General features: G+C 37.1%; 1 protein-coding gene and 1 pseudogene across 2 annotated transcripts; one reads left to right on the top strand and one right to left on the bottom strand.

Moving 5' to 3' along the window:
- Positions 1-17693: 17693 nt before the first annotated feature.
- LOC137733714 (high mobility group B protein 3) lies at positions 17694-21104 on the bottom strand. 2 transcript variants are annotated; one of them, XM_068472875.2, is made up of 8 exons: positions 20967-21104; positions 19735-19822; positions 19460-19588; positions 19310-19367; positions 19150-19194; positions 18673-18753; positions 18505-18588; positions 17694-17972 (listed from the first exon to the last, which is right to left on the bottom strand). In XM_068472875.2, exons 2-8 carry the CDS (start codon positions 19803-19805, stop codon positions 17928-17930), a joined length of 513 nt encoding a protein of 170 aa, XP_068328976.1. In that variant the 5' UTR covers positions 19806-19822; positions 20967-21104; the 3' UTR covers positions 17694-17927. The 2 variants fall into 2 exon arrangements, with proteins under 2 accessions (XP_068328976.1, XP_088552831.1); XM_088696705.1 differs by having other exon boundaries at positions 19735-19815; positions 20967-21072.
- A 1595-nt stretch (positions 21105-22699) lies between these two features.
- Positions 22700-25992, top strand: LOC137734460 (chlorophyll a-b binding protein CP29.3, chloroplastic-like; annotated as a pseudogene).
- The last annotated feature ends 418 nt before the right edge of the window (positions 25993-26410 follow it).

The raw sequence follows: 26410 nt of genomic DNA, 5'->3' as shown, positions 1-26410 counted from the left end.
CAATCTTGGGGCATCAATCCTCAGCCATGACGAACGAATATCTTTTTTTTTCGACTTGTCTCTTTTTCCAAGGAGATTTCTTGAATGTGTGTGACGGCCGAGTGGAAAAACTGAACCCCCATGGCCGAGCACCATTACCACGTCAATCCCATAACCGAGCACCATGGCCAAAAGGTTTAATGGCCGAATGACCTTTTTGTTTTGATATGCCTACATGCTCATGTGCCATAAACCCATGCAAATGTAGGCACACTATCTTTTCTCGGCGAATGCATTAAATGATTAAGCTGAGTACACCACTTACTGCTCCCTTATTTCTTTACATCGGCTTGCATAGCCGTATGTTTAAGAAAATATATTCATTATATATATATATATATATATATATATATATATATTTTAGTAGCAAATGAAAATAAAAGTGGCCGAACCATAATCAGGAGGAGGTCAACGATGCTTTATTCCAAGCCGAGATCTTTTTATATCAAAATTTTTAAATTGATTTCGCTCTAGGCCGAATAAAGAATTTTCTCCAAATATTTGTAACTTGGCGAAATTTTTTTCATTTTCGGCCGCCGAATGTGTTGAACAATTATTATGCCCCACATGCATAATTTCAGCTTTTAATTCAAACAACTTAGCCGAATGGGATTTCTCTATATCGGCTTTATCACCAATAACCATGTCAATTGGCATAGTTTCGGCATCTAAAACCATGTCTCCAATTACCATATCAATTGATGTGGTTTTATGGTCTGAAGTCGTGTATTGCTTTTGTTTATCATTGGAACACTCATCTGACAAATCATTTTCTGAGTCAATTTTTGGCTTAGAAACTTGAACATTTTCTTCCAGGCCTACCACACTTTTAGTCTCGACCGAAAAATAGGTCGCCTTTGTTCTTTGGCCAAATTAACAATTTTCTTAGGCCGATGTCTAATTATGGCCGGAGCGGAAAATTGGCCCTCGGTCTTTTCAACCAACCATTCCTCAAATGGAATCGATTTGTAGTCGAAAACGTAAGGAAAATATTCTCCATCTAGACATGCCTTAAATTGAGCCCTATCTTCATTTACCCATTGCTCTTGCAGGGTAACAGGAGCTTTTATTCTCAACATGTAAGCGAATGACTTTTGCATCTCTCTATGGCCACGAAGAACTTTTTCCACTTCCAAAGATCTTTTTTGTTCCTCATTGTGTTTTTTCAATTCCTCTAGGCGCTCGTAAAATAGGCTACGTTGAGCCAGATTGGAATCTTGATATATCATGTGAACTTCGTAGTTTTAGCACTGTGTCCCATTGGGCGTGCCAAAATGTTGACTCTAAAAATTACAAAACCTATGTGTCACGCAGGCCGAGTAACTAATAAGCTAACTATGTCATTCGGTTGAATGCGGGGCGTGCCAACTCGTCGGTCGAGCTCGACCGAGGAGTAAAATTTGTTGATGTTGCGTTGAGCGCGTTGCTGACTTCTTTATCTTACGACTGTGGTCGAGGAAGGAACAAATCTCGGCTTTTGGATTCTCGAGCCTGAAGATAAGGCTGCTAGTTCTGCGAAGTTCAATATCAAATTCGGTTCTTAGAGTGTCGAATGCAGTAACCTGGTAACACCTTACTTCGCCGAGAAAGCTAATGAGAAGACCTTTGCCAATAAGGATTCGAAAATCCTTCTCGACCGAGACTTGGATAGATAACCAGTCGGCCTCGACGCAGTGCTGTTTATCCAAACTGAAGGTGTTTCACAGTTGGCTGATTCTACGACAACAGTGCTGTTTATCCAAACTGAAGATGTTCGCCGGTTGCCTTCATAGTGCTGTTTATCCAAACTGAAGGTGTGTTGGCAGAAAAAGAAAATAAAAAAAATCTCAAGTTGTTTGAGAGGTTTGCGCAGGGCAATTGTGTGTTGAATTGGAGGTCCCTCGAATGTCCTCTGTCGCTTTGTATTTATAGGGACGTGCCTTGATGAACACACTGTGAATTTGTTGTCGTAACTTAGGAGTATCTAATCGGAATAAATAATATTCCTATGAATATTATTCGAAATGAGCAACACACGTTGATAACTGTCGTCCACCTATGATAACCATGCAATCATATCAATTTACAAGAATATGGAACTCTTCTATAGCATTTTAAATAACCGTGCAATGTTTAGACCTATATGCACATCCAAATGCATGCATTTGGAATTACCATTCCAGATAATCTTCATTAAACTTCCACATGGAGACCATAAAAAGCTCCTTTTTTCATGCCGTCTTATCCATGCAAACCATTTGCAAATCAAATGTCACGATGTGATCCTGATCACCATCATCCACCTACTACATCATTTCACCTTTATCCAATGCAAGCATTGATTTTAAATGAAATTAATTCATTCGTAATTTGTATTGCCGCATAAGTCATACAAACATAACCCGTTTAAACTGTACCTCCAAGTTGGAAATATGATTTGCCTTATCACTTATCTTTAAACAACCAGCTGGATATAGCTAATTTTAGGCTTAGATAATCTAATATATATTAAGAGATAATATTATGATTAAAACCACAATATTATCCCTCAATAATAATTGAAAATCATCTCAACCACTTTATCATCCAACGGTCTAAAACTCTACTCATCCAATGGCCAGGATTGCTCAGGCCGATGATGTAAAATCGGATCCAAACATTGCCCCCTAGTTTCCTTGACCTTCAGCTCGTAAGCCGAATGTTCAAGGAAATTAATTTCTCCAACTGATCACAAGCACAACGGCATCGAAAAATATATTGAATTCAAATGACTACCGAAGCCTCTTCACCGAAGACACCCAGGGAAGTCTTGCTCAAGTTTTCACCTTGGCCGAAGAATTTCCAAATTATTAGGACGGCCTACTTTTTCAAGTTTATCGGTCGAGAAATCTGTCATCGACCTCGACATACAACCTTTGGTCATTGAACTGATGTCAAACTCACAACTCTTCTTTCGGCCGAAGTACAATTTCCTTGGACTTGAGAACTGCCCCAGAGCAAAACTATATGTGGTTGCCCATAATGCATGCACCCTTTGTGACCGACTTTTAGTTCTAACTCCAAGCATGAATGCACTTATAGTAGAACGAATTTTCCTTGGTAGCCCAACAACACGAGGAACTTTGAATGCGGCTAATACATATAAGCTTTCGGCTAGCATCACTGTCGGCTATATGGCTGACATCACCGTCGGCTCTATAGCCGACTTAGAACACCATCAGCACAATAACCATGGCGAAGAAGTACCTTCAGACGCCCTTAGGCTTTTTTACCATCATTCGGGTACCATCATTTCTATACTAGGCTTGGCAAACACTTCACCTAAAAGCTTTGTAATAACTCCAACTGTCGACTCCATCCTGTTGAAACATCAATCCTCGGCCATGACGAACAGATATCTTTTTTTTTCGACTTTTCTTTTTTTTCCAAGGAGATTCCTTGAATGTGTGTGACGGCCGAGTGGAAAAACTGAACCCCCATGACCGAGCACCATTACCATGTCAATCCCATGACCGAGCACCATGGCCAAAAGGTTTAATGGCTGAATGACCTTTTTGTTTTGACAGGCATTATTTCGGCTTTTAATTCAAACAACTTAGTCGAATTAGATTTCTCTATATCGGCTTTATCACCAATAACCATGTTAATTGGCATAGTTTCGACATCTAAAACCATGTCTCCAATTACCATATCAATTGATGTGGTTTTATGGTTTGAAGTCGTGTATTGGTCTTGTTCGTCATTGGAACACTCCTCTGACGAATCATTTTCTGAGTCAATTTTTGGCTCAAAAACTTGAACATTTTCTTCCAGGCCTACCACACTTTCAGTCTCGACCGAAAAAATAGGTGGCCTTTGTTCTTCAGCCAAATTAACAATTTTCTTAGGCCGATGTCTGATTATGGCCGGAGCGGAAAATTGCCCCTCTATCTTTTCAACCAACCATTCCTCAACTGAAATCGATTTGTAGTCGAAAACGTATGGAAAATATTCTCCATCTAGCCATGCATTAAATCGAGCCCTATCTTCATTTACCCATTGCTCTTGCAAGGTAACATGAGTTTTTATTCTCAACATGTAAGCGAATGACTTTTGCATCTATCTATGGCCACGAAGAACATTTTCCACTTCCAAAGATCTTTTTCGTTTCTCATTGTGTTTTTTCAATTCCTCTAGGTGCTCGTACAATCAGCTACGTTGAGCCAGATTGGAATCTTGATATATCATGTGAACTTCGTAGTTTTAGAAATGTGTCCCATTGGGCGTGCCAAAATGTTGACTCTAAAAATTACAAAACCTACGTGGCGCACAGGCCGAGTAACTAATAAGCTAACTACGTCCTTCGGTTGAATGCGGGGCGTGCCAAATCGTCGGACGAGCTCGGCCGAGGAGTAAAATTTGTTGATGTTGCGTTGAGCGCGTTGCTGACTTCTTTATCTTGCGATTGCGGCTGAGGAAGGAACAAATCTCGACCTTTGGATTCTCGAGCCTGAAGACAAGGCTGCTAGTTCTACGAAGTTCAATATCAAATTCGGCTCTCAGGGTGCCGAATGTAGTAACCTCGTAACACTTCACTTCACCGAGAAGGCTAATGAGATGACCTCTGTCAATAAGGATTCGAAAATCTTTCTCGATCGAGACTTAGATAGATAACCAGTCAGCCTTGACGCAGTGCTGTTTATCCAAACTGAAGGTGCTTCGCGGTTGGCTGATTCTACGGCAACAGTGCTGTTTATCCAAACTGAAGATGTTCGCCGGTTGCCTTCACATTGCTGTTTATCCAAACTGAAGTTGTGTTGGCGGAAAAAGAAAATAAAAAAAAATCTCAAGTTGTTTGAGAGGTTTGCGCAGGGCAATTGTGTGTTGAATTGGAGATCCCTCGAATGTCCTCTGTCGTTTTGTATTTATAGGGACGTGCCTTGATGAACACGCTGTGAATTTGTTGCCGTGACTTAGGAATATCCAATCGGAATAAATAATATTCCTATGAATATTATTCCAAATGAGCAACACACTTTGATAACTGTCGTCCAGCTATGATAACCATGCAATCAGATCAATTTACAAGCACATGGAACTCTTCCATAGCATTTTAAATAACCGCGCAATGTTTAGACCCATATTCATGTCCAAGTGCATGCATTTGGAATTACCATTCCAGATAATCATTAAACTTCCACGTAGAGATCATAAAAAGCTCATTTTTTCATGCCGTCTCATCCATGCAAACCATTTGCAAATCAAATGTCACGATGTGATCCTGATCACCATCATCCACCTACTGCATCATTTCACCTTTATCCAATGCAAGCATTGATTTTAAATGAAATTAATTCATTCGTAATTTGTATTGCCGCATGAGTCGTACAAACATCCCAAACCCATTTGAACTGTACCTCCAAGTTGGAAATATGATTTGCCTCATCACTTATCTTTAAACAACCAGCTAGATATAGCTAATTTTAGGCTTAGATAATCTAATATATATTAAGAGATAATATTATGATTAAAACCACAATATTATCCCTCAATAATACTTGAAAGTCATCTCAACGGTCTAAAACTCTACTCATCCAACGGCCACGATTGCTTAGGCCGATGATGTAAAATCACTCCATGGAAGTGGTGGCAGGTTGTAAGGATAGTATTGGAGATCTCTTGAGTCTTGGATTTATAGCTAAGGATATCCAAGATTTGATGTCTCATACGATTTTGTATATTCCTCGTAGTTGTAATGGAATAGCTCATTTTTTAGCTAAGTCCAGTTTAATTAGTGATGACTCAAAAGTATGGTTCGAGGAAGCTCCAGATTTCCTTACGGTTGTACTCATCCATGATTTGGCCCCTTGAGGGTTGTTTTTAATAAAGATATTGTATTACCTTAAAAAAAACAAAAACAAAAACAAAAATATCTTTATCAACTAAAATCGAATGAAAAGATCAAATTAATCCCGTCAACAAGCTAAAGAACAAAACCAAAATAAAAGTTATGGCAATATAGTAAATAAAACACAAAATAATTTTACTTTTTTTTTCAAAGCCTCATAGGTAAGTAACCTATTAGTTGCCCCTATTTTCTCTTCCATTTTTTTTTCCAAAACAAACAAACTTTTAGACGAAATAATTATCCAAAAATAGTTGCTAAAGATACGAACAACTTCTTCAATGACAAAAAATTGTTTGAAGGTCGTCAAAAGCTTTAATGAATATTTTATATTTTTTCTTGTTATAAATTTTAATAAACACATGCATAACATGTATACAATTGTTAATATAGATAATGCAAAGTCAACCCTACCCTTCAGAAAGTTACAAACCCTAATCGTGAGACATTGCTCATGCAATTGTAGTAGATGATATTGCCCCCACGACACAACACATCTCATCTCACGTGTGAGGTGACAATCCTATTAATCTAGTGTTAGTGAGATGCACAAGGAAGTGTGATCTTGCGTATAAACTGTGTCCTTTTTCAAGGGCCCTCCGGCCCCTCCCATTACGGTCGACTCCAACTATATGTGCTACTAGCGAGCCTCCATCGATTGGTCGCTGTAATATCCAGATTTGCACTAGCCACAGTGAAGCTCCACCACATCAAACAATCTCATATTTTTGCTGGTTCATAAAACCGATCTTTTGGAATTGGATCCAACAGCCAAGTTGGTACGATTCCATGCTCCTCCATGGTTCACTCTCAACTATATAGTTATATATTACAATGAGTATATATCTACACATACAGTGGCGAAATTGGGAAGGTCCAGTGTTAAAGATTCAAGTTTTTTAGATAAAAACATGTTAAGGTTAAATAAGTAATAAAACCTCTAAAAGTTAAATGAGTAAAAACCTCCCGCCTTCTTTTGCTCGTCCTGTAAACCATATAACTTATAATACTCCATGTAAAGTTATCCATGGAAGAAGATAAAGGAAAATTAAATTGATGTCAAGAACACAGTCATCCATGATGGACACTCATACCTTTCATAGTTAGTGACCAATAGAAGTAGAAGACGGACGGTGGAAGAAAGGGAGGGGTTGCCCTTGAATTGGGTTGGGGAAAAAATGATTTTAGACCAAAAAAAGTGGCAATTACCACTACCAATACCATACCGCGGTGGATACTCATACCGAAAGTTTGGCATGGTAATGGTAATAGATTTTGCCAAACCAAAAGTTTGATATGATAATTAGTATGAGGATTTTGGTACAGTAATCATATGAAATCCACCCCTACACAAAACAACAAACTGGCATTACGTTACAAAATTGTATACAAAGTGTCTGGTAAGAAAAGATACTTTTATACGTGATGTAAACGATAAAAATGTTGAATATTGAAAGAGAAAACGGTAGCTAGTTGGGCAAAGTTTATGTAGTGAAAGGGATTTAAACATGAAAAATATAGGAGTCGGAGGTCTGTTTCGTGACCTACGGGGAGCTCATGAAGTCATGTGGGACATTGGGAATTTTTTGACGCATCGTATATATCAAGTGCTTGCCCACACAATAATATTTAGATAACTATATGGTTAATTAAGAAGAATCCAAGTATGTCTAGTTTAACAACTGGTTTAGTTGCACGATATATAACGTGATGAATGTGAATTTTCAACTTGAGGTCCCGAATTTTCTTTCGTTTTCCTTTCTTTTCTATCAGCTCTACGAAACCACAATCCCAAGCATCAAGATCATACATAGACAATAGATATATGGAAAAGGCTAGGCAGATCATATTTTCGTACTACATTGATGTTCCATAAGTTGACGAGTGATGTATACATATTATGTTAATTAATCAATTTATTATTTTGAATGTTAGTTTTATGCATTACTTGTCTTTTGAGATTGTTTATTAAAACAGTATAAAAAATGAGATTTCCCTGACGTTAATCTATAATATGTAAATGTACTGTACCAGCTTTAAAGTCACAAAAGGACCACGAGATCTTATCAAATCTTGGATTCATTTATTCATCTGTAAAGGGGACCAAAGAATTGATTTCGTTTAATTAAAAAGCTAAAGATCATAATTCCAATGAACGTTTTTTTCATTTCCTTGAACACATGAAACGATAATTGCACGCCTTTATATGTAAGTGTTTCTTTCTTTTTGGAGAAATGCTAAGGTGATTTTCTCATTGTGAGACTTTCTATAAATTTTGGCTACTTTTTAATTTAAAATCAATTTTCGTATAAATATTATAAAATATTATGTAAAAAGAATGAAGTTGCAAAAAGCCCATAAACAATCCCTCTTTTGAAAGAGTTTCGTTAGCATTTCTCTTCTTCTAATTGACAAAGGTTTTCATTTTCCTTTTATCCTAAGACATCATTTTCAAATCTGAAAATGATATTCACAAGTATAGTATTTCACTAACAATCAAGAGTGTTCAATCATGGACATGGATAGTGAGGGTGGACTAGTATTTCTATGGTCATAATTTGGACGGGATCATACTAAGAAGACAAAATTTATAGATAAAATTTTGTAAACAAAAAAAACAAGAAAGTTGATGATTTTTTATTTTTTTTTATCAAAGGAAGTTGATGATTAGATTATTACTTAAGTGTTAATTAACGTGTTTATTTTTTGTTGGTAACACAATATTTAGTTTGCAAATTTAGTCTACACATTTAATCTATGAATAATGCTAGAGAATGTGACATCCCGTCCCGGGATTATTAAAACGCATGTGTGAAATTACCTTATTGCCCCTAGTTCGTTTTTGTCACGTTATGGGTGTTTTGTGTGGTGTGGCATGTGTTGGACCACACACACACACACTCACACACAGTCACTCTCCCCTCCCTCTGTCTCTCTCCCCCGTGTCTCTCTCTTCCTTCCCGTTATCACCATACGTACGGACAAACACCAAAACCACCCAAACCATCACAGATCGAGGAAACCAAGGACACCATTCAACTCGTGAGGTCGAGGCGAGCTTAGACATACCATTTTCAGGTGAGAAATACTTCGTTTTCACGTCGATTCAACAATGGCCGATTTGAGTACTGTTCATGCAAAAATTATACATTGAGTTTTTGGGATTTCTAAGCTCGTAGGTGTCTTAATGAGGTCCTAAGGAGCGTCGGAGTAGCTCGTTAGACGAAGTTGGACATCGGGAAGGCCTGGTTCGAAGTTGGCCGAGTTTTGAGTTTTGAGACAGGTATGATCGCGTGGTTTTTAACTTTTAAAAGTTGTGTAGCGTGATTCTACTAGTCTAGGGCTTTCTTTTGGTACAAGAATCATAGAAAATGGTTGAAAAACGAAGGAGAATAGTGAATTCAAAGTTTTCCCAGTTTTCCAGCGACCGGAGTCCGGCGAGGGTAGACCGGAGAAGAAACCGGAATATTCCGTTAAGTTTAACGGAATATTCCTAACGGCAGTAACGGTATCCGGTTAGATTTAACGGAATATTCCGGAATTTTGACGGAATATTCCTGACGGCGTCAACTGACGCCGTCAGTGTGCATGGCACGTGGCCGCGCGTGGGGGCGCGTAGGTCCGTGCCTATTTCGGCGCGTGGGGGCGCGTGAGGGGTCCAAAAAATTATTTTAAAAATATGGTTGTGATCCTGAGGTTGTGTAGAGCACGTTGGTATATTCATTTGTCCATTTTGAGCAATGTATGAGAAGTTATTACGAGAAGTTGGTTATGTGCTTTAAAGTTAACGTTTTTATAGTTGTTTCGCATTTAGGTGACACGTACCCCGAGGACGAGCGTGCACACGCGAGGCAGGGGGGCTACGACCCTTCTACGTACCAGTGAGTGGACTTTTGTTTTCCGTATATACCTATTTACATTTATATTCCCAGAAATTGATTAAAAAGGGTTATTTGTTTTATGCCATGCACCATATGATTGTCGTTTATGCATCATCGCATGCATTAGTAGTGGCATACATATACATATGCATATTGGGTGCTGTGGACGCAAAGGTAAGTGCCAGGTATGCGTTGTGCATGTTTATGTTTCAGTAATGGTTTGAGATAGTTAGAGAGCTCATAACCTGCACCCCTAGTGTTAGTGCTCCCGCCCGTGGCCAGGGCACAGTCTTTCACGTGATGTTCACCTCCCGCACCTTATGCTTACCTTGGACTCAAGGTAGGTGCACAGGCCTGTCGTACAGACCACTTTAGGTGGTTCCGACTCGTAGGTGACCCGCGATTATTCGCCCAGTCTTCACGTGATCGTAGCACTTGTTTACACCCAGGCCTGTCGTACAGACCACTTAGGTGGTTCCGACTCGTGGGCAGGTTTAGATATTGAGTTGAGATTTGAGCTCTAGATGCAGCCGTACAGGTCACGTTAGGTGACTCCGGCTGCCAGATGTTACGATATTGATATGATTTATACCTGGGCACTTACATTCATTATGAGGCTTTGGCATGGCATATCTTGAGCATGATTGGCATACCCTTGAGCATGTTGCGCATATCTATACATACGTTTATATGTTTATTTTCTGGGAAGTATACAGGTTTTACGGCGAGGGGTTAGAATGTATTTTGCTAAATGGTTTTCAAAGAACTTTGTTTTTGCCCACTCACGCTTTTGTTTTGCGCCCCTCCAGGTTCTAGTTGCTTAGCCGTTGCGGTGGTTTCCCCTGAGGGCTTTCCGGCGTTTCTGACAGACACTCCCCTTTGTAGGGTCGCCTTCGGGCGTACTACTGTCGTCTTTTTCGTTTGGGCTGTTATAGACCTGCTCTGAAATTGTATCTCACTTACTAGCACTTGTTTTAGTACCTTGTATGCTAGTTTTAATTATTCGTACTTTTATATTACTACTTTATTAGCTTCCGCACGTGCACATGGCTACGTCACCTTCGTGTGACGGCCAGCACGCTCCGATCTCGGTCGGGGTGTGTCAGAGAAACTCAATTTGAAGACTAAATTTTGGAGACTAAAGGATATGAAAGTTGATGATTGATTTATTACTTAAGCGTTGATAGATGTGCTCATTTCTATTGGTGACACATCATTTAATTTGCAATTTTAGTTTTCAAATTTAATTTCCCTAACATTACTCTTTAATCTACTCCACATTACTCATTTGAATTTACACGAGCAAGTATTAATTGGAGGAACAAACCATTCGTGCTAGGCAATCCTTGGTGAATTCTCATCCACTAATTCGGTGTGTGTCAGGTAGCGGAGGACACAAATTGGATTTTTTTGTGGCTAGTCAAGCAATACCAAACCAATAATGCAAGATTGATGAACTCCAATAATTGTCCAATTGTGACAAATTCTTCACAAACATTCAAAAGAAAAGAAAGCTAGCTTCACTCGTCAATTTCCCAATATGATTACGAATCTTAATTTGCTCAACTTTAGGAGCAAATGCCTCCGCAAGTCGGAAATAGTGTAGAACTTTTTGACGAGAAACAATATAATTTTTTCTTGTTAAGATATCCTTTTTGATGAGAATGAATAGAACTTTGAACTTAAGTGATGCACGCTAAAAAGTTAAAACCTTACTAATTCCGAATACATTACTAATTTGTATGTGTTTCGTAATATAGGAAATATGTATGGTTGTTGAGTCTCATATATAAGTAGATTGTCCTCTCTATGTTATGTTAAAACTAAAGTATTCAACTTCAAAGTTGCAAGTTACTCGCATTTAAAGAAAATGAGGATATATATGCAGTCGCTATGTCATCTATACACGCCGTAGTTATCATTCGTAAAATTGATATCGTGAAGTTCCCTTTGTCAAATGCGGTTTTGTGTTAGCAAGTACAATTAACAACGTAATATGATTGTTCGACTTAAAACATAAATAAAAGTAAATTAAAAATGACCGATGAGCCTATAGGTATATAGCTCGTTGCATATATAGTTCCATAGTATGTATCATCTAGAAAAATGTTGGTTTATAAGAGGTATTTTACCAATAAGAGGTATTTTACCACCCATTGATGATAGACTAATTTATCTCTTCATATAATTTTGATATGCATGAGGCGGAAACATAATTTTGATCCCCGAATCAAAATGTACACCAAAGTAGAGCTGATAGTTCCAAAAAGATGAAAGTGATTAATAACACAAGAAGATGAAAGTGTCCGGTTCCAAAGCTACTCATTTAAGAAGGGAAGGGGTGGAGGGTGAAACATAATCCTATTTAGATGCTTTTTGTAAGGATCTTTGAGGTCAATTTATTTTATTCATTAATTAGTTATTCGGTCAGTAAAATTTTTTATTTAAAATTAAACATAAATAATATTTAAAATAAATTATTACATAATATACAGTAAACGATTAAAGTAATTTGATTTTCAAGATCCTCATAATTACGGAGATCCTCATCCGTGGTAAGTGAGCTCAAAGTCAAACTAGGGTTATAGAGTGGTGAGCCACTAGACACGAGGCCTGCGGCCACACGTGTGGGGCGACTGCGTTGAATATAAGGAATTCGGATGCCGGATTCTCTTTGTGAGTATATCAAGAATCCGTTAATTATATTCATTTATCGTACATTATATAATTAAAAATTATTTTAAATTAAATAAAAATATGATTTAACAAAAATTAATCGTATGATATATAATAAACAGACACGATTCATAAATTTTCAAAATCCTCATCTAAAAGATCAGAAGAGATCCTATTGGGAATACAAAATCCCTCTGTGTCTGTGCTTTCGTGCAAGTGTGTACACTTTTCAACGTCTCTGCAAATAACTTGATCAGATCATCAGTCTGACTTGATACGAATTGGGTGTGTCTGTCAGAAATGCACGTGTGGGGTTCTAATCTTTATAGTGACAAGCACCGACTCATACAAAGACGCATTCATCATCATCAGAGAGAGATGGAAGAGACTTGGATTTGAGAAAGCGCACTGGCGATATTTACGTACTTCCGGAACAAGGTTCACATGCACTCCCATGGCATTTGTCACCTCTCTCTCTCTCTCTCTCTCTCTCTCTCTCTCTCTCTGCGTTCGTTCTTGGCTTGTAGCTTCCAATTGATTCACAACTAGCTAGTTTGTTTGTGGCTTGTTTCACAAACTTAGTTACATTCAAACCTTGGCCTTTAACCTTCGATTCAATACAAAATAGTTTTCTTTGTGCCTTCTTTGATCTAGTAAGTAGTACGTACTTTTGTATTGGATATAGAATCTCTCCCCCATTCATTATGATTAATTATTTTAGACTAAATTAGCTTTACAAGATTGACTAGTATAAACAACGTAGTATAAAAATAATAAAGCGTTTAGCGCATTGTCGATGTTGGATAATAAAAACAACACAATTGCTATCAAATGCCACGAGCAACATTTTCAAAAGGTCACCATTATTCGAGCTAACTTTCAAGCTCTGCAACTGTATCCAAAAGAAATCAAGCATTGCAACTACAAATTCATTAAATTCCCAGCATTAACAAACACCAAATCAAGAAAAGATAAATTCCCAACTCCTCATTCCCTCCACCAAATTGCACAAAGCCACCCTACTTGAGAAACTAATATCAAGTGATTAATCTTAACTGATAGCATGCACTTCAATTTCCACAAGATTTCCAACTCCCAATTTTTAAAAATGTTCATTTGGATAGTTGTTTATACCTTGAACTAAATTATGGTAAAAGCCAAAATAAAAGATCCTAATTTTCTATTTAAATTTAGATTGAGTAAGTAACTAAAAAAAATATATATATATATATCTCATAACTATTTGACTGATTGGTTGGTTGGTGTCCCACTCTCCCACATCTGGATCGAGCACTAGTTTATATATATCTTAGCTACTATAACTTGTCTTGGCTACCTAGCCAGGAGTGGAAAAAAAGGGCATGGAATTATGCGAGTTGCACAGTAGGATTCTTTTTCTGTCTTTTCCATTTGCCAAATGGAGGAGAATAATTACAATTTACAAAAAGTTTTGTTGAAAAAAAAAAAAGAATAATAAAATAAAAAAGATGTTATATGTCCAAAACACGAAATAATATGTTATATGTATTAGAGCAATACTAGAGAGATTAAATTTGTAAACAAAATTTGTAAATTAAATAATGTGTCAATAATAGATAATGAGCACGTTTATCGACGTTTAATTAATAATCCAATAAACAACTGTCAAGTCATTTAGTTTACAAATTTTATCTGCAAATTTAGTCTTCTCTAGCATTACTCTCTATGTTATTATACAAGTGTAAGAAAGATTTTTTTTTTTTTTCAAGTATCCCTACTCGTATAATGACATATGATGTATGTGCTAGTAACCCGGACACATGAAAAATCTCTCCAACTTTGGGGTAATGGGGTTTACACAATTTTATTTATTTTTTATTTTTATCAAAGGGTATAATACAATTTTACGTAGTATACTTAGTTAGGGAAAAGGAAAAATTATTTGGACCAGTACAAAATTGCACAAACCTTTAAATTAAATAATTCAACAATGTTCATGGTTACCAAATCCATTGGAGTCAATTATCATTGGAGATTTTGACAAAAAGGAAAAAAAAAATCTCGTTGGAGATAATGGATCTTTAGAAAATCTCACCAAAAACCTCATTAAAATATTAATTACTGATCAACTTGATTTACATTGTCTGCCAATTTCCCTTTAAATCTTTAGGGTTTGGTTGCTTTGTCTCTAATCAAGTGGTATTACTGTTAATCCTAAACCCCCCCTCATAATTCAAAACCATGTCCTTTAATTCCTTGTCATTTGGTTCACTACTGCAGCATTTAAGACTTTCAACACCTCCCCCCAATCATTTTATAATCCACTAATTTTATCTCGTAATTAAGATTATAATATTTCTACAATCTTTTTTTACTTGCAGGAAAAAGGTTGAAACAGCAGAATGAAACAGGATTAGGGTTAGAATTTATCCTTCGAATTCGAGATGCTTGCCATCTTGGTTGTTGCTTGAAAAATGGGGGACAAAGCTGCCTACTATATACTACTAGGTGTCTAGGACTTGCTGCTAGCATAGATTCATTATGATATATCTACTGTCGGCATTCCACTTTTGTTTACTTGCTATATATTTGAACTCCAATCATAAAAATATTTGGTTCTTGAGCTAAAAATTTGTTACTAACATTTGAAAAATATAAACAAATTTAGTTGATTTGTTAGCAACAATTCGAATTGTTAGAGATCGTTCGCCAAACAAATAAATAGAAGAAGGGACAAGTCACGACCTCAGTCGAAAAAAAGTCATTAAATAATGTGTTGCGACGTATATACGTTTTTTTATCTTACAATCATTTGATTGTATCTTCAACTTGTCATGATGATGATGAGCAGAGCCGAGTCCAGGAGTAGGCCACGGAGGTGACCGCCATGAGCCCCAAATCGATAGAGGGGCCTAAAAAAATTATCTTAGTTAGAGTTCTTACAAATACATATTAAGAAAACAAGGATTGTTACCATTAATGTAGTGGTAAAGGGTTACTAATTTGTGCCAAGCGGTTTTTTTTCTTTTCTTTGAAAATGGGACATGTTGGTGGTTTCGTTACGACAATACATTTTTTCGGGGTCAAGAAGCTCACAAAGGCATTTCAGCCTTTATCTGGCCACCATCGTGTGACCTACCAATGTTAGGAATCAAACCCAAAACGTGTGTGTGTGGAAGATGGACCTGAAATTCGCCCCCAACCACTGGACCACCTTGTGGTGGCTGTGTTGAGTGGTTTTGGGTTCAAGTTCTTGCGGAGTACTGGTTGATATTTTCTCCTTCTTCTTTTTTCTTTTCAAATTTTACCTTATCGTCCAGCTCTATTCTTTCTTTTCTTTTTTCAGTCTGATGCCATTTCTTTTCAACTAAAAGTTTTTTTTCCTCAAACCATAGTAAATTAAATTGTGTGCAAAGTGTGAATTGGATTAATTGCTCTAAAGCTTTTTAGTGCTACTTCTTCTTCTTCTTCTTTTTTTTTTTATTTTTTTTATTTTTTATAATTTTTATGCCATAAATTAACATATAAAATATCCACGAGTTTATTTCTCAACCCCAAAACAAAACCTCTCAGCACATCTATACTATTTCTAGCAAATAATGGTGAAAATTTTACCAATAGGCTCTTTTTTTCTTCTATTGCATGATTGCGCACCAGCTTTGTCAAAAAATAACCATATTCAGGTGTGAAGGTGAGATGGAACACAAAAAGAAAAGACAGATCGGAGATGGTCGCTGCATCACATTTGAATATTATGGAAATTATATATATATATATATATATATATATTTTTTTTATATATAGTACAACTATATATACATTAGGAATGGGGAGTTCGGTTAAGTTATAAAAATTTTATATTGGTAATGGCCTAATTTAGTTTTTTCCCTAGGGCCTCTAATTAGCCAGGGCCGACCTGATTATGAGTGGTTAGTGAAAAAATGCAAAACCCTCCCATAAATTTTGCTACAATACAAAAAACAAAGTTATTAGATTGACAAACGTGCGCCCGTTAATCACTGCGACAAAGTTTCGATACAAACAAGTGTACGTCCAAAAATTGAAACAAGACCCCTACCAAGTAAAGCAACTAGCTAGTAAGTTGGTTTTGGGGTGGGAAATGACATTGAAGCTGATTAGTGTTGAGGATTATGCATGGAATGTAATTATATATTAATAATCATGATGAAAGCACTTGTAGTCCACTAGGGAAAGCATGCTGCATTTTGTTACTTGCGACCCTGTGACCATCACATTTCTCACTTTCTCACAACATGTTTCCGACATCGACACGTGTCAAATCATGGAAATTCCGTGATTAATTTCTCCTACGTGTCTACTCCATTTTCTTTACAGCATATCCTATCTGTTTGATCTGACTAATAAAGCTCATACTGTAGACAAAGATAATTGCTTGGAATGGTTTTGCCCTTTCATTTGTTCTAAAAAGCATTAGCTTTTTCAGAATTTCATATAAACCCTAATCCCAAAATACTGACAATAGATTTGCCTCCATGGAACTTCCTGGTCTCGAAATTGTAGACTGCTGTGACGAATCCACCTGCTCGTCTCCTTTTAGTGAGGGGGAGAAAATACTGACCATGGATTTGTTTTGTTTTTCTTTGGGTGGTAACAATTTGTATTTGGGAGTATTTTCGTTTTGCCTAATTGGGTTGGGCCCTCTCTTTGAAAATGTTTCCATATCATGTCATCCTTCATTTCCACGGGGCTAGAGACATATCCTCTAGAAGATAAGGTCATCCGTACCCCCCAACGCGGACCCCGTCTGTTAGGTGCACCACGAACCCACTTTCATCCACCCAATAGAGGGGATCCACTTGGTTGTGTATGAGCGGACGGATGGTCACGTCCTCTAGCCAGACACAAGAATTTCTCCCGTTCTACGGTGGCAGTAGGACGCAGGGTCGGATTTTTCCCTTCCTATCCCCCTCCCACAGAATTGAATGTTCCCAACGACGATCAAACTGAAAAGTAATGAAATTTCCCCGCTTAACACACATCCCCGATTCCCCGGCAAACCCGCCCGGTCTACACCCCGGCAAGAGTCGGGTTTGTTGGGTAGAATTGTCATCCCCTACACTCCATACATGACTCGGAAACTGAAACCAAGTCATTTCAGGAAAGTGAGCTGGAGAAGAGAATTGCTGATAGATAAGGAATCAGAAGATAAACTTGTAGAACGATTCATAACTTTTTCCACCTTCCAAATTAAAGACCAACCCATTCATCTCTAATTTAGTAAATAGAAGAACATAGATATCATATCACGCACGGCCAATGAACACGGTGTAAGCACGATATATACAACGATGATGTAACCTAGCAAGGCTACCTGGAAGATGCGAGGGCTCGGCATGCTTGATGCATCCCTCTCAAATAAACAAGCATATTTAACATAAGTTAAAGGTGTCATAGCACAAGTCCCGTCCCGTGGGAGGTGATATTATGGATCAACATGGAATGCCAGATCAGTCTTCATCTTCGTCGTCATCGTCATCTTCTTCATCATCTTCCTGCAATTTGAAAATTCCAGTTTAAGTTAGGATGAGCAGAGAAACCCCCGTAAAAGTAATCCTAATTAGTCAAGTATGAACAAGAAGAAATGGCACTAGGGAAAAATTGATTTATAATTTCTCGACTCGCCAGGGATTGGACTGTAATGCGAAATATAGGATGAACATTAGAAATCCAATTTTGGCAATACAGTAGTGTAGAATATATAGTAGGACCGTATGAGCAATCAATGTTTCTCCCGATTAGAAGTAGGAGCAATTCATTTTGTTCAGATAAAAACTGTATCTAACAATCTAACTGACTCACAACAACATGAACTATGTTTTCACAACACAACTTGCAGTTGACTTTACGAGTCATTTTTATAAGCAAGCACAGCTCATACGTTTGAACTTTCCGCTATTATAAGATCTTGATAACATCAGATGAAAGATCAGAATGCATGCAAGATATGAGAAATATCAGAATCGACAAATCAAGCAATAGTACAGCGCACCTGCGCAAGGATTCATATATAGTTTTGAAGGTTACCTCGGCACTCTCTTCTTCTTCCACAATCTTTGCAATGGGTTTTGACCTTTCAGCAACTTCTTCCTCGTCATCCTCCGTGTCATCCTGATAGAAGACGTGACAGTCAGAAACTAAACATAGAGAAAGGATGAAGGGTTGGTTTCTATTAAAGTGCAAGTCCATTTATACCTCTTTGTTGTTGTAAGCTTTCATAAGTTTTTCATACTCCGTTTTCCTTTTTGCTGCTTTAGCTTCATATGGAGCTTTCTCCTACCAATCCCGGCCCAGTAAAAAAAATTAGACAATAAAAGCAAGGGACCAATCAATTGTGACCTGGACTGAATCTACAAAAGAGAATTGAGCTTACGGAAACTAAGAACTTATATATCCTTTCTGCACCGACTATTTTAATATTGTGCTATATTCCCAACTTGGTACACAATCGAAGATGAAAATTCACATTCGACTCTTCTGTCCTTTAAAGTCATCAGGCAGGCAACAACTACGAAGCCATTTACCCGAATGGCAATGGCTATGTCACATGACAAATTTCCAAAGTCATCAAATTGTTTTGTGTATAGCTACGTCCACTGAGAGCACTTTATATCATCCTCCATACATCCCAATACTGTTACTTTCAGAAGATACTATAGAGTACAGACTTACCGCAGGTGACATAGATTTCCACTTTTCTCCGCCAGCTTTCCCCACCTTCATTCAAAGCATCCAGTAATCTCATCAATATCCAACTGAAGATGAGATACCTACCAAACTTAAAAACCAACATTTCTACTAAATAAAACATAAACTATGGTAAGATGCTTACAGCTGACACAGCTTTCACATTCGGATGCTCTTTCTTGTAAACCGTCCTGAACTCTTCTCTACATTAAATGATTAAAAAATAACTTATTATAAGATTCATTAAAAAGTCTACGATGTTTCCCTTGCCATCTCATATAAAGAGAGTACTTACAGAAAAACAAAGAAAGCACTCGCTGGTCTCTTTGGTTTATTGGGGTCCTTCTTGCCCAATTTTGCATTCTTAGCAAGTTTTCGGCGACTCTTGTCAGCCTCAATTGCGGCCTTTCGTTTTCCGACCTTTCTGAATTGATGAAAAGTAAACATGATTTTACGTTTCAAGGAAAGCTATTTAAGACTCACATTTGACACTGCCTCACTAACTTTTAACCAAAAGTTTCACCCAAGAAAGTCATTCATATAGAGTTAATATCAATTAAAGAAATTTACATCTCCTCGACAGGCTTTAATACTTCTTTCTTGTCCTTCCTCACAGGTCCTTTGCCTTTGGAAGCCTTCATTCTCAACAGACTGCTTTCTGGAAACATACAATTAGATTAAAACATCACTGGGAAGTCCAACAGAAAGAAAACAGATTTTGTAGTAACAACGGATGAAACCTGTGCACATGACATTTTGGACGTAATAATAGATGACATCCAGAAAAGTTGTCGTAGGCCCTACATTGGCCCATTTTAAAAAGGGAAATGATTTTCACAATCCATTTTCTCACCATACACACCCTTCTTTTGGCCATTGGATATGTGAAAATCATTTCCCTTGTAAGAAGCACGCAGCCCAAATTGGCCAAAAAGAAGTTCAAGCCCTAATTTAACACTCGGGTGAAAATTCAGTCTGCATAATGGGCATATTACCCTTAGAAAATATACTAATTATCAATAATAATCAGGGGGTGCATTTTTGCTCACCACTCTAAACCTATTTATCACCGTTGAATAAGTTTAAATTTTTGAGATTTGTGTCTATCTACTACACAGATCTCAAAATTCAAACTCATTCAACGGTGATAAATAGGCTGATGAGCATCACCATCACTTGAGGGTGGTGAGCAAAAATATTCCCAATAACCAGGGAGCTGCTATTTGTCCTCGTAAAAAGTCATTAAGCACTCCAAGCTAATGTACAGAAAAATACAGAGGGAGGGAGTGCAAATGACATTTTTGAAGTGCTGAAAACACTTTCCCTTTAATCAAACTATTAATCTTTTCCTTAATTATGACTTTTCATCAAGTTATTAATCTCTTCCTTCTTCTTTTGAGGATGCTCTTCGAGTTATCAAAAGTTACGATACCATGCTATATTTACATTAAATCCAAACCCTAATAAAACCATTGCTAAATCTTTGAGCAGAGAAATAAAAAATAAGTCAAACCATTCAGTTTCAACTTTCCAGGAAATTTAAGCAAGTTATACTACTGACATAAGAGTAAAACTTTCTACTTTCTTTTCTCAGCAGCCAAGCAGAACTATCAATACCAGATCAAAGAAATAAAACAACTAGAAGAAAAAATAGAACCATCACCAATCCAGATGGTTAAAATTGTCAACAGGCAAGTGAATTATGCAAACAAATGATCAGGATACTGAAAATACGAACAAAAGTGATAAAATTTATAAATTGATCTGAGAGAAAAGTAAAAACAGATGGAAGAATCGCATACCTCTTGGTTTTGCAGAAAAGGGAACGCAACAGGGGAAAGGGGGGAGAGAGAGAGAGAGAGAGAGAGTAAAGCAAGCTAAGTTAAGAAACCAAAAACCAAAAAAGTAGAGATATGTATGTGAGAAGTCATCAGGTCCATAATTTCTCGAGAGAGGGAGAGATGCCAAGAAGATATGTCCGTGGAAAGTCTAGCAGCTGACACGCGTAAACTTTTTTGGAACCATTGATGCAGTTGACCATTTTTTTTTGTTGGCCCCTGGGCATGCTACATGTATATAGGAAAGGGATCATCTACAGATTTTTTTCATCAAATTCTACCAATCAACAAATTTAAGTTCTTAAAATTTGATCAAACGATTAAAGTTATTATAACTTTTAAAGATAACCTCCTGTTTTAGTCATTAGATTAAATTTCAAGAGTTTGAATTTGTTAATTGGTAAGATTTGATAGAAGATGTAAAGAGGATCCCCTTCCTTGTATACATACACAGAAGATACTCGATGGGTTTTGATTGTATGGCAGCAAAAGCAGTCAAAGTTTTATCTACCAAACATAGGGGAAATATAGTCAAGGTGTTGAGAATCTAATATTATGCTAAAAACATAAAGTGATATAAAGTCTATGAAAAAATTTATTTTTAAGAATCGTTTTAGCATTTTTTGTTATTCAACCTATTCAATGAAATTGGCTTTGATAGGGTACCATTTCGTCTCTGTGTAAGTACAAACTCTAATTCACATTTATGAGTGAGTTGAACAGTTCACTTTGTAAGTCGATTGTCGTACACTACACACCAATAATCATACGATGGGAGTCAGTATGTTATGTTTAGTAGTTTTGGTTTTACGCAAAGTTTCACAAACAATTTCCCTTCTATATTACATGTATAAGATAAGACAAAATATCCGATTTTACCGTCATGATTCATGAGTTATAGGCTTTTAGAATTTCTCTTTTATCTTTTAATTTTATACAACAATAATAAAAAGTACGAGAAGCAAGCTTAAATCTCAATACCTCGATAAATATTTTTAATCATTTCAACTACAGTACCTTACATATTTTATTTCCCTTCAAATTAGAAGAATGCATGGAAAGTTTTTAGCGTCTGTCATTGGACTTTCATGGCCTAAACTCGGGTTGGGACCTCAATGACCTTTGGAATATTGGGGTGGGGATCATACATGGGTGTTCCCAACTTTCAAGGCCTTTGTTTACTGGGCTTTGGCTTCAGTTTAACTATTTGAGAAAGTGACAATTACAATGGATTTAAGAAGCACAATGCTCCCATATATTGAGAAAATATATTGCCATGGCGACAGTGTTCCGTGACGTTATTAATTTATGTAAATTGTAATATACGTGAATGACATAATTGATATGTTATTAACTTAAACTTAATATTAGTAAAAGATTTGCGTGTTATAATGTAAATAGATTGATAATTTTACGTGATAGTATGACAATTACATTAAAAATCTTCCCCACTTTTCGAGCTGCTATGAAGAGATCGTACTCTAACTAGCTATGTGAAGAAGGAATATCCCACACCTACATACATTACATAGTACACGCATACATACCCAAGAGATAAGGCTTTGCCAAAAGGTAAGGCCTAAAATTAAACATTCACATTTCACACACACCCTTCACAAACCCACTATTTTTACATTTATATAAGTCTCCACTTACAGTCCCACCCCCACCACCCCATTCTCCTCCATATTTAGACAATGGCCGCCATCACAGCCGCCGTTACCTCCCACTTCTTTGGATCCCAACTCTGAAACCAAGAGCCCAGTTTCGGACTCTTCCAAGCCCGTCTTGGCGGCTTCGGAGGCTTGAGGTCATCTCCAACCGAAGGGTCCAGAGGGCCGAAAATAGCTTGAAAATCGTCTCCAACCGAGGGCTAGGCCAGAGGGCTTGTGGGCCCCACGGAATCTGAAATGGCCAAAGGCTAGTCAGCTAGCCGTTGTATTCAAATTTTTTTTTTTAATTCTTAAAAATTCTAATTTTTTTTCCTATAAATTCCTAAACCATTCATTAAATTTAAGTTTTAATTTTTTTGGTTTTTTGGGCCAATTACCGTTGTAGTTTTTAAATTTAAGTTGTTGTAGTTTTTAAGTTTAAATAATAAATTATGTTTGGCCCTATGACCATTTGGCCATCGGTTAGAGACGGTTTTTTGTGACAGGGCTAAAACAAGCCATTTGACCCTCAGTTGGAGACGGAGGCATGGCCCTGTGCTATTCATTAAAATATTAATATCTTAGAGGGCCAAAGGGCTAAAACAAGCCCTCTGGCCAGCCCTCGGTTGGAGATGGTCTCAATTTCGGCAATAAGAAGTCACCACCACCTGCACGGTGGGAAATTATATATTATAATATTTAATTTTTGTATGAATGAAAAATAAGAGTCATGTGTCATAGTTGAATTCAAATTCATGAGTTCTATCTGTTCGTTGGAACTTTAGGCAACAATTATATTGTTTCAAAAATGGTGGCTTGAGTTCTATATACACTCAAGCATCCCACCTGTCTAAGAGAATTAAAAATAGAGAAGAGTTTTCTCCAATGTCTTAGTAGAAATCCGAGTCATGTCTTAAGAGTACAAAATATATGAAGTTTGCCAGAGTTCGAAGATTGAAGTGTTAGAATCTAGAGAGAGATTTAGTGAGAGAAAGATGTAGAGAGAGAAAGTAAAATAAGATTGTGTATTTCATATATTGAATAAGATTACACTTAGGTATATAAATGTATACCAACATTTACATATAAGAGTAACCACCTATCTTAATGACTATGTAAGGTATAACCAACTCTTATAACAAACTCTAACAATACCACTCATTATTAGTTTACAGTACTACCCTTAATATGAAGTGCTTTGATTTCGGATTATAGTTGAATCCTGGGAGACGGACGTCTACCGAACTACAAGCATGAGTAGGGGCGAAATTTTGTCTTTAGGATATTGCATTTATGCAAGCCTCAATCTTTAAGTTTGTCAGTTTTTCTAACCTTCTTTCTAGTTATTTATATTAATCTCATACATAATTGATGTTGTAAATTTCTTTATGATTATTATTCTTGGAATTATATTGTTATTTTTCATATTTTCTAATATTACTCCAACATGCGCCACCAAAGCAAAAGCAACAATAAGGCACAAGAAGCCGCTAGAGTGGCTTGACGGGTCGCTTCCCTGGGACCGCGGGTTCGACCCCTTTGGGTTGGGGAAGCCCGCCGAGTGCTTGCAGTTTGATTACGACGGACTCGACCAGAACCTTGCCAAAAATGTGGCGGGTGACAGCATCGGGACAAGGACTGAAACCGCGGAGGTGAATCCGACGCCGCTTCAGCCGCACACGGAGGTTTTTGGGCTGCTTAGGTTCAGGGAGTGCGAGCTAATTCACGGGAGGTGGGCCATGCTGGGAGCGCTTGGTGCTCTTGCTATTGAGGGACTCTCTGGTGTTGCATGGCAAAGACGCTGGAAAGGTCAATTAAGTTACATTGTATGTGTGTAACAGATAAAATAGTCTATTGTAATTTATTTGACTTTTCCATCAACTATAGAGTCTAGATTTCAGTAATTCAAAATGTTGTTTTAAGAAAATAAAATTCGATATAAATGTATGGTTCTATTTTTAGTAAACACCAAGCAATAAATAGTTAAATGAAAAAATATCGATATAGTTAGAAGTGGGTTAGTGACAGAAAATGTGCATATGGTCATTGAAGTTTTTCTTCTTATTTTTTGGGTGACATGAAAAAATATATATTTTTTCATTTGTATTTATGACATATAGGCCGTATCTCGTATTTTGTAAGTATTTTATAAGGAGCTGAGTGTGTGTGTATCTGGCACAAGCTTTTTGGCCATCGTGCCTTCTTATAATCCATGCAAAAAACCATGATGGTCCTAACTCCTAAGGTAAGGTCCTTACTGACGATGAATATGATGATAGAGATGATGAAAATTATAGCTACGCCATACCAAATCCCAATTTTGTTATGTACATCTCACATTAATTTACTTAAACTTATTAAGCAGACACAAATCCTCTATATCTCACTGTCTGGAGTTAAAAGACTAGACAACTGTAGCTTCTAGGACGAAGCCAAGCCAATATGATAGTCGGGCGAAGGGAGCGGGACCAAGCTAAGCCACTAGTGGAGTGGTGAAGGAGGCCTACTATACATATACAGGATTAGTAACTGGTAAAAAAAAAAATTCAATGAACTATTGAAGCTATTAGTGTGATTGATCAAACAAGTACCAAGGGCTTTCGGTAGACTTCTTTCATTTCCGAATTTGCTTGCGAAAAGTCCTAGCATTAGTATGAGTTCATTGACCGCGTAAGGGTGATCCATCTTGATGACGAATTCCACGATAACGAAAAATAGAAATTATGAAACACTTAAATTAAATCCGACGATCTCTATTAACTCATTTCGCTGACTAATTTTACACAAACCAAGAACTCCGATTCTCACAAACCAAGGACCCGAATTTCCTGGTTCTTAGGCTTCAGATACTAAGGACCAGAGAGGATCCAAATTCCTATTAAGGCTCATATTATGAGAAAAGTTTGCCCTACAACTCGAGATTTATCTTTTTATATTTATAACACTCATCACGTGTGACTCGACGTTACTGTTAACTTGGTTACTAATTTCTTTTGATGGACTCAATAGGTTGAGTTGATCGAGGGATCGTCCTACCTAGGTCTTCCACTCCCTTCTCCATCACCACATTGATATGGATAGAGGTATTGGTGATTGGCTACATTGAGTTCCAGAGAAATGCCGAGCTTGACCCGGAGAAGAGGCTGTACCCGGGTGGCAAGTTCTTTGACCCGTTGGGTTTGGCCGCCGACCCGGATGAGTTTGAAAGGCTTCAACTGGCTGAGATGAAGCATGCCCGTCTTGCCATGGTCGTCTTCCTCCTTTTTGGAATCCAAGCTGCTGTCACAGGGAAGGTTCCTATCAGTTTTCTGCTTACGTTTAACAATTACGATAATTAAATAAATCCACTTCAACAGAAAGTCAAGCTTAATTTCATTCATTATCTTCCTCTCTAGTCATGCAAGACCCCAAGACTTAGACTGAGAGTACACTTACATTATATATGTTCGCTATATTTATGTGTATTGTGCTATGATTTTGTACACTTGTAAATTCATAATGCTTTGATGTGTTAAATGTGTTTACAAATGTATAATTATGGAACAAAAACAGATTACTGGATCTTCATTTTTTACAAACAATCTTATGAAAAATTTATCAATAGAAAAAAAAATGGAAGACGAAGAAAATGTCTTAAATGTAGGTTGTAACCAACTTGGATCTTTGTATCAATATTCGGATTTGAATTTTCCTTCCAACAATTTGGATTAGTTTAGAATACCGTTCAAATAAAAAAAAGAGTGACATGTGTGGTAA

This window comes from Pyrus communis, chromosome 7 (assembly GCF_041283825.1).
Source record: "Pyrus communis isolate YQ-2024b chromosome 7, ASM4128382v1, whole genome shotgun sequence".
Taxonomy (NCBI): domain Eukaryota; kingdom Viridiplantae; phylum Streptophyta; class Magnoliopsida; order Rosales; family Rosaceae; genus Pyrus; species Pyrus communis.
The sequence above is the reverse complement of the archived record's forward strand: the minus strand, read 5'-3'. Positions and strand labels throughout refer to the sequence as shown.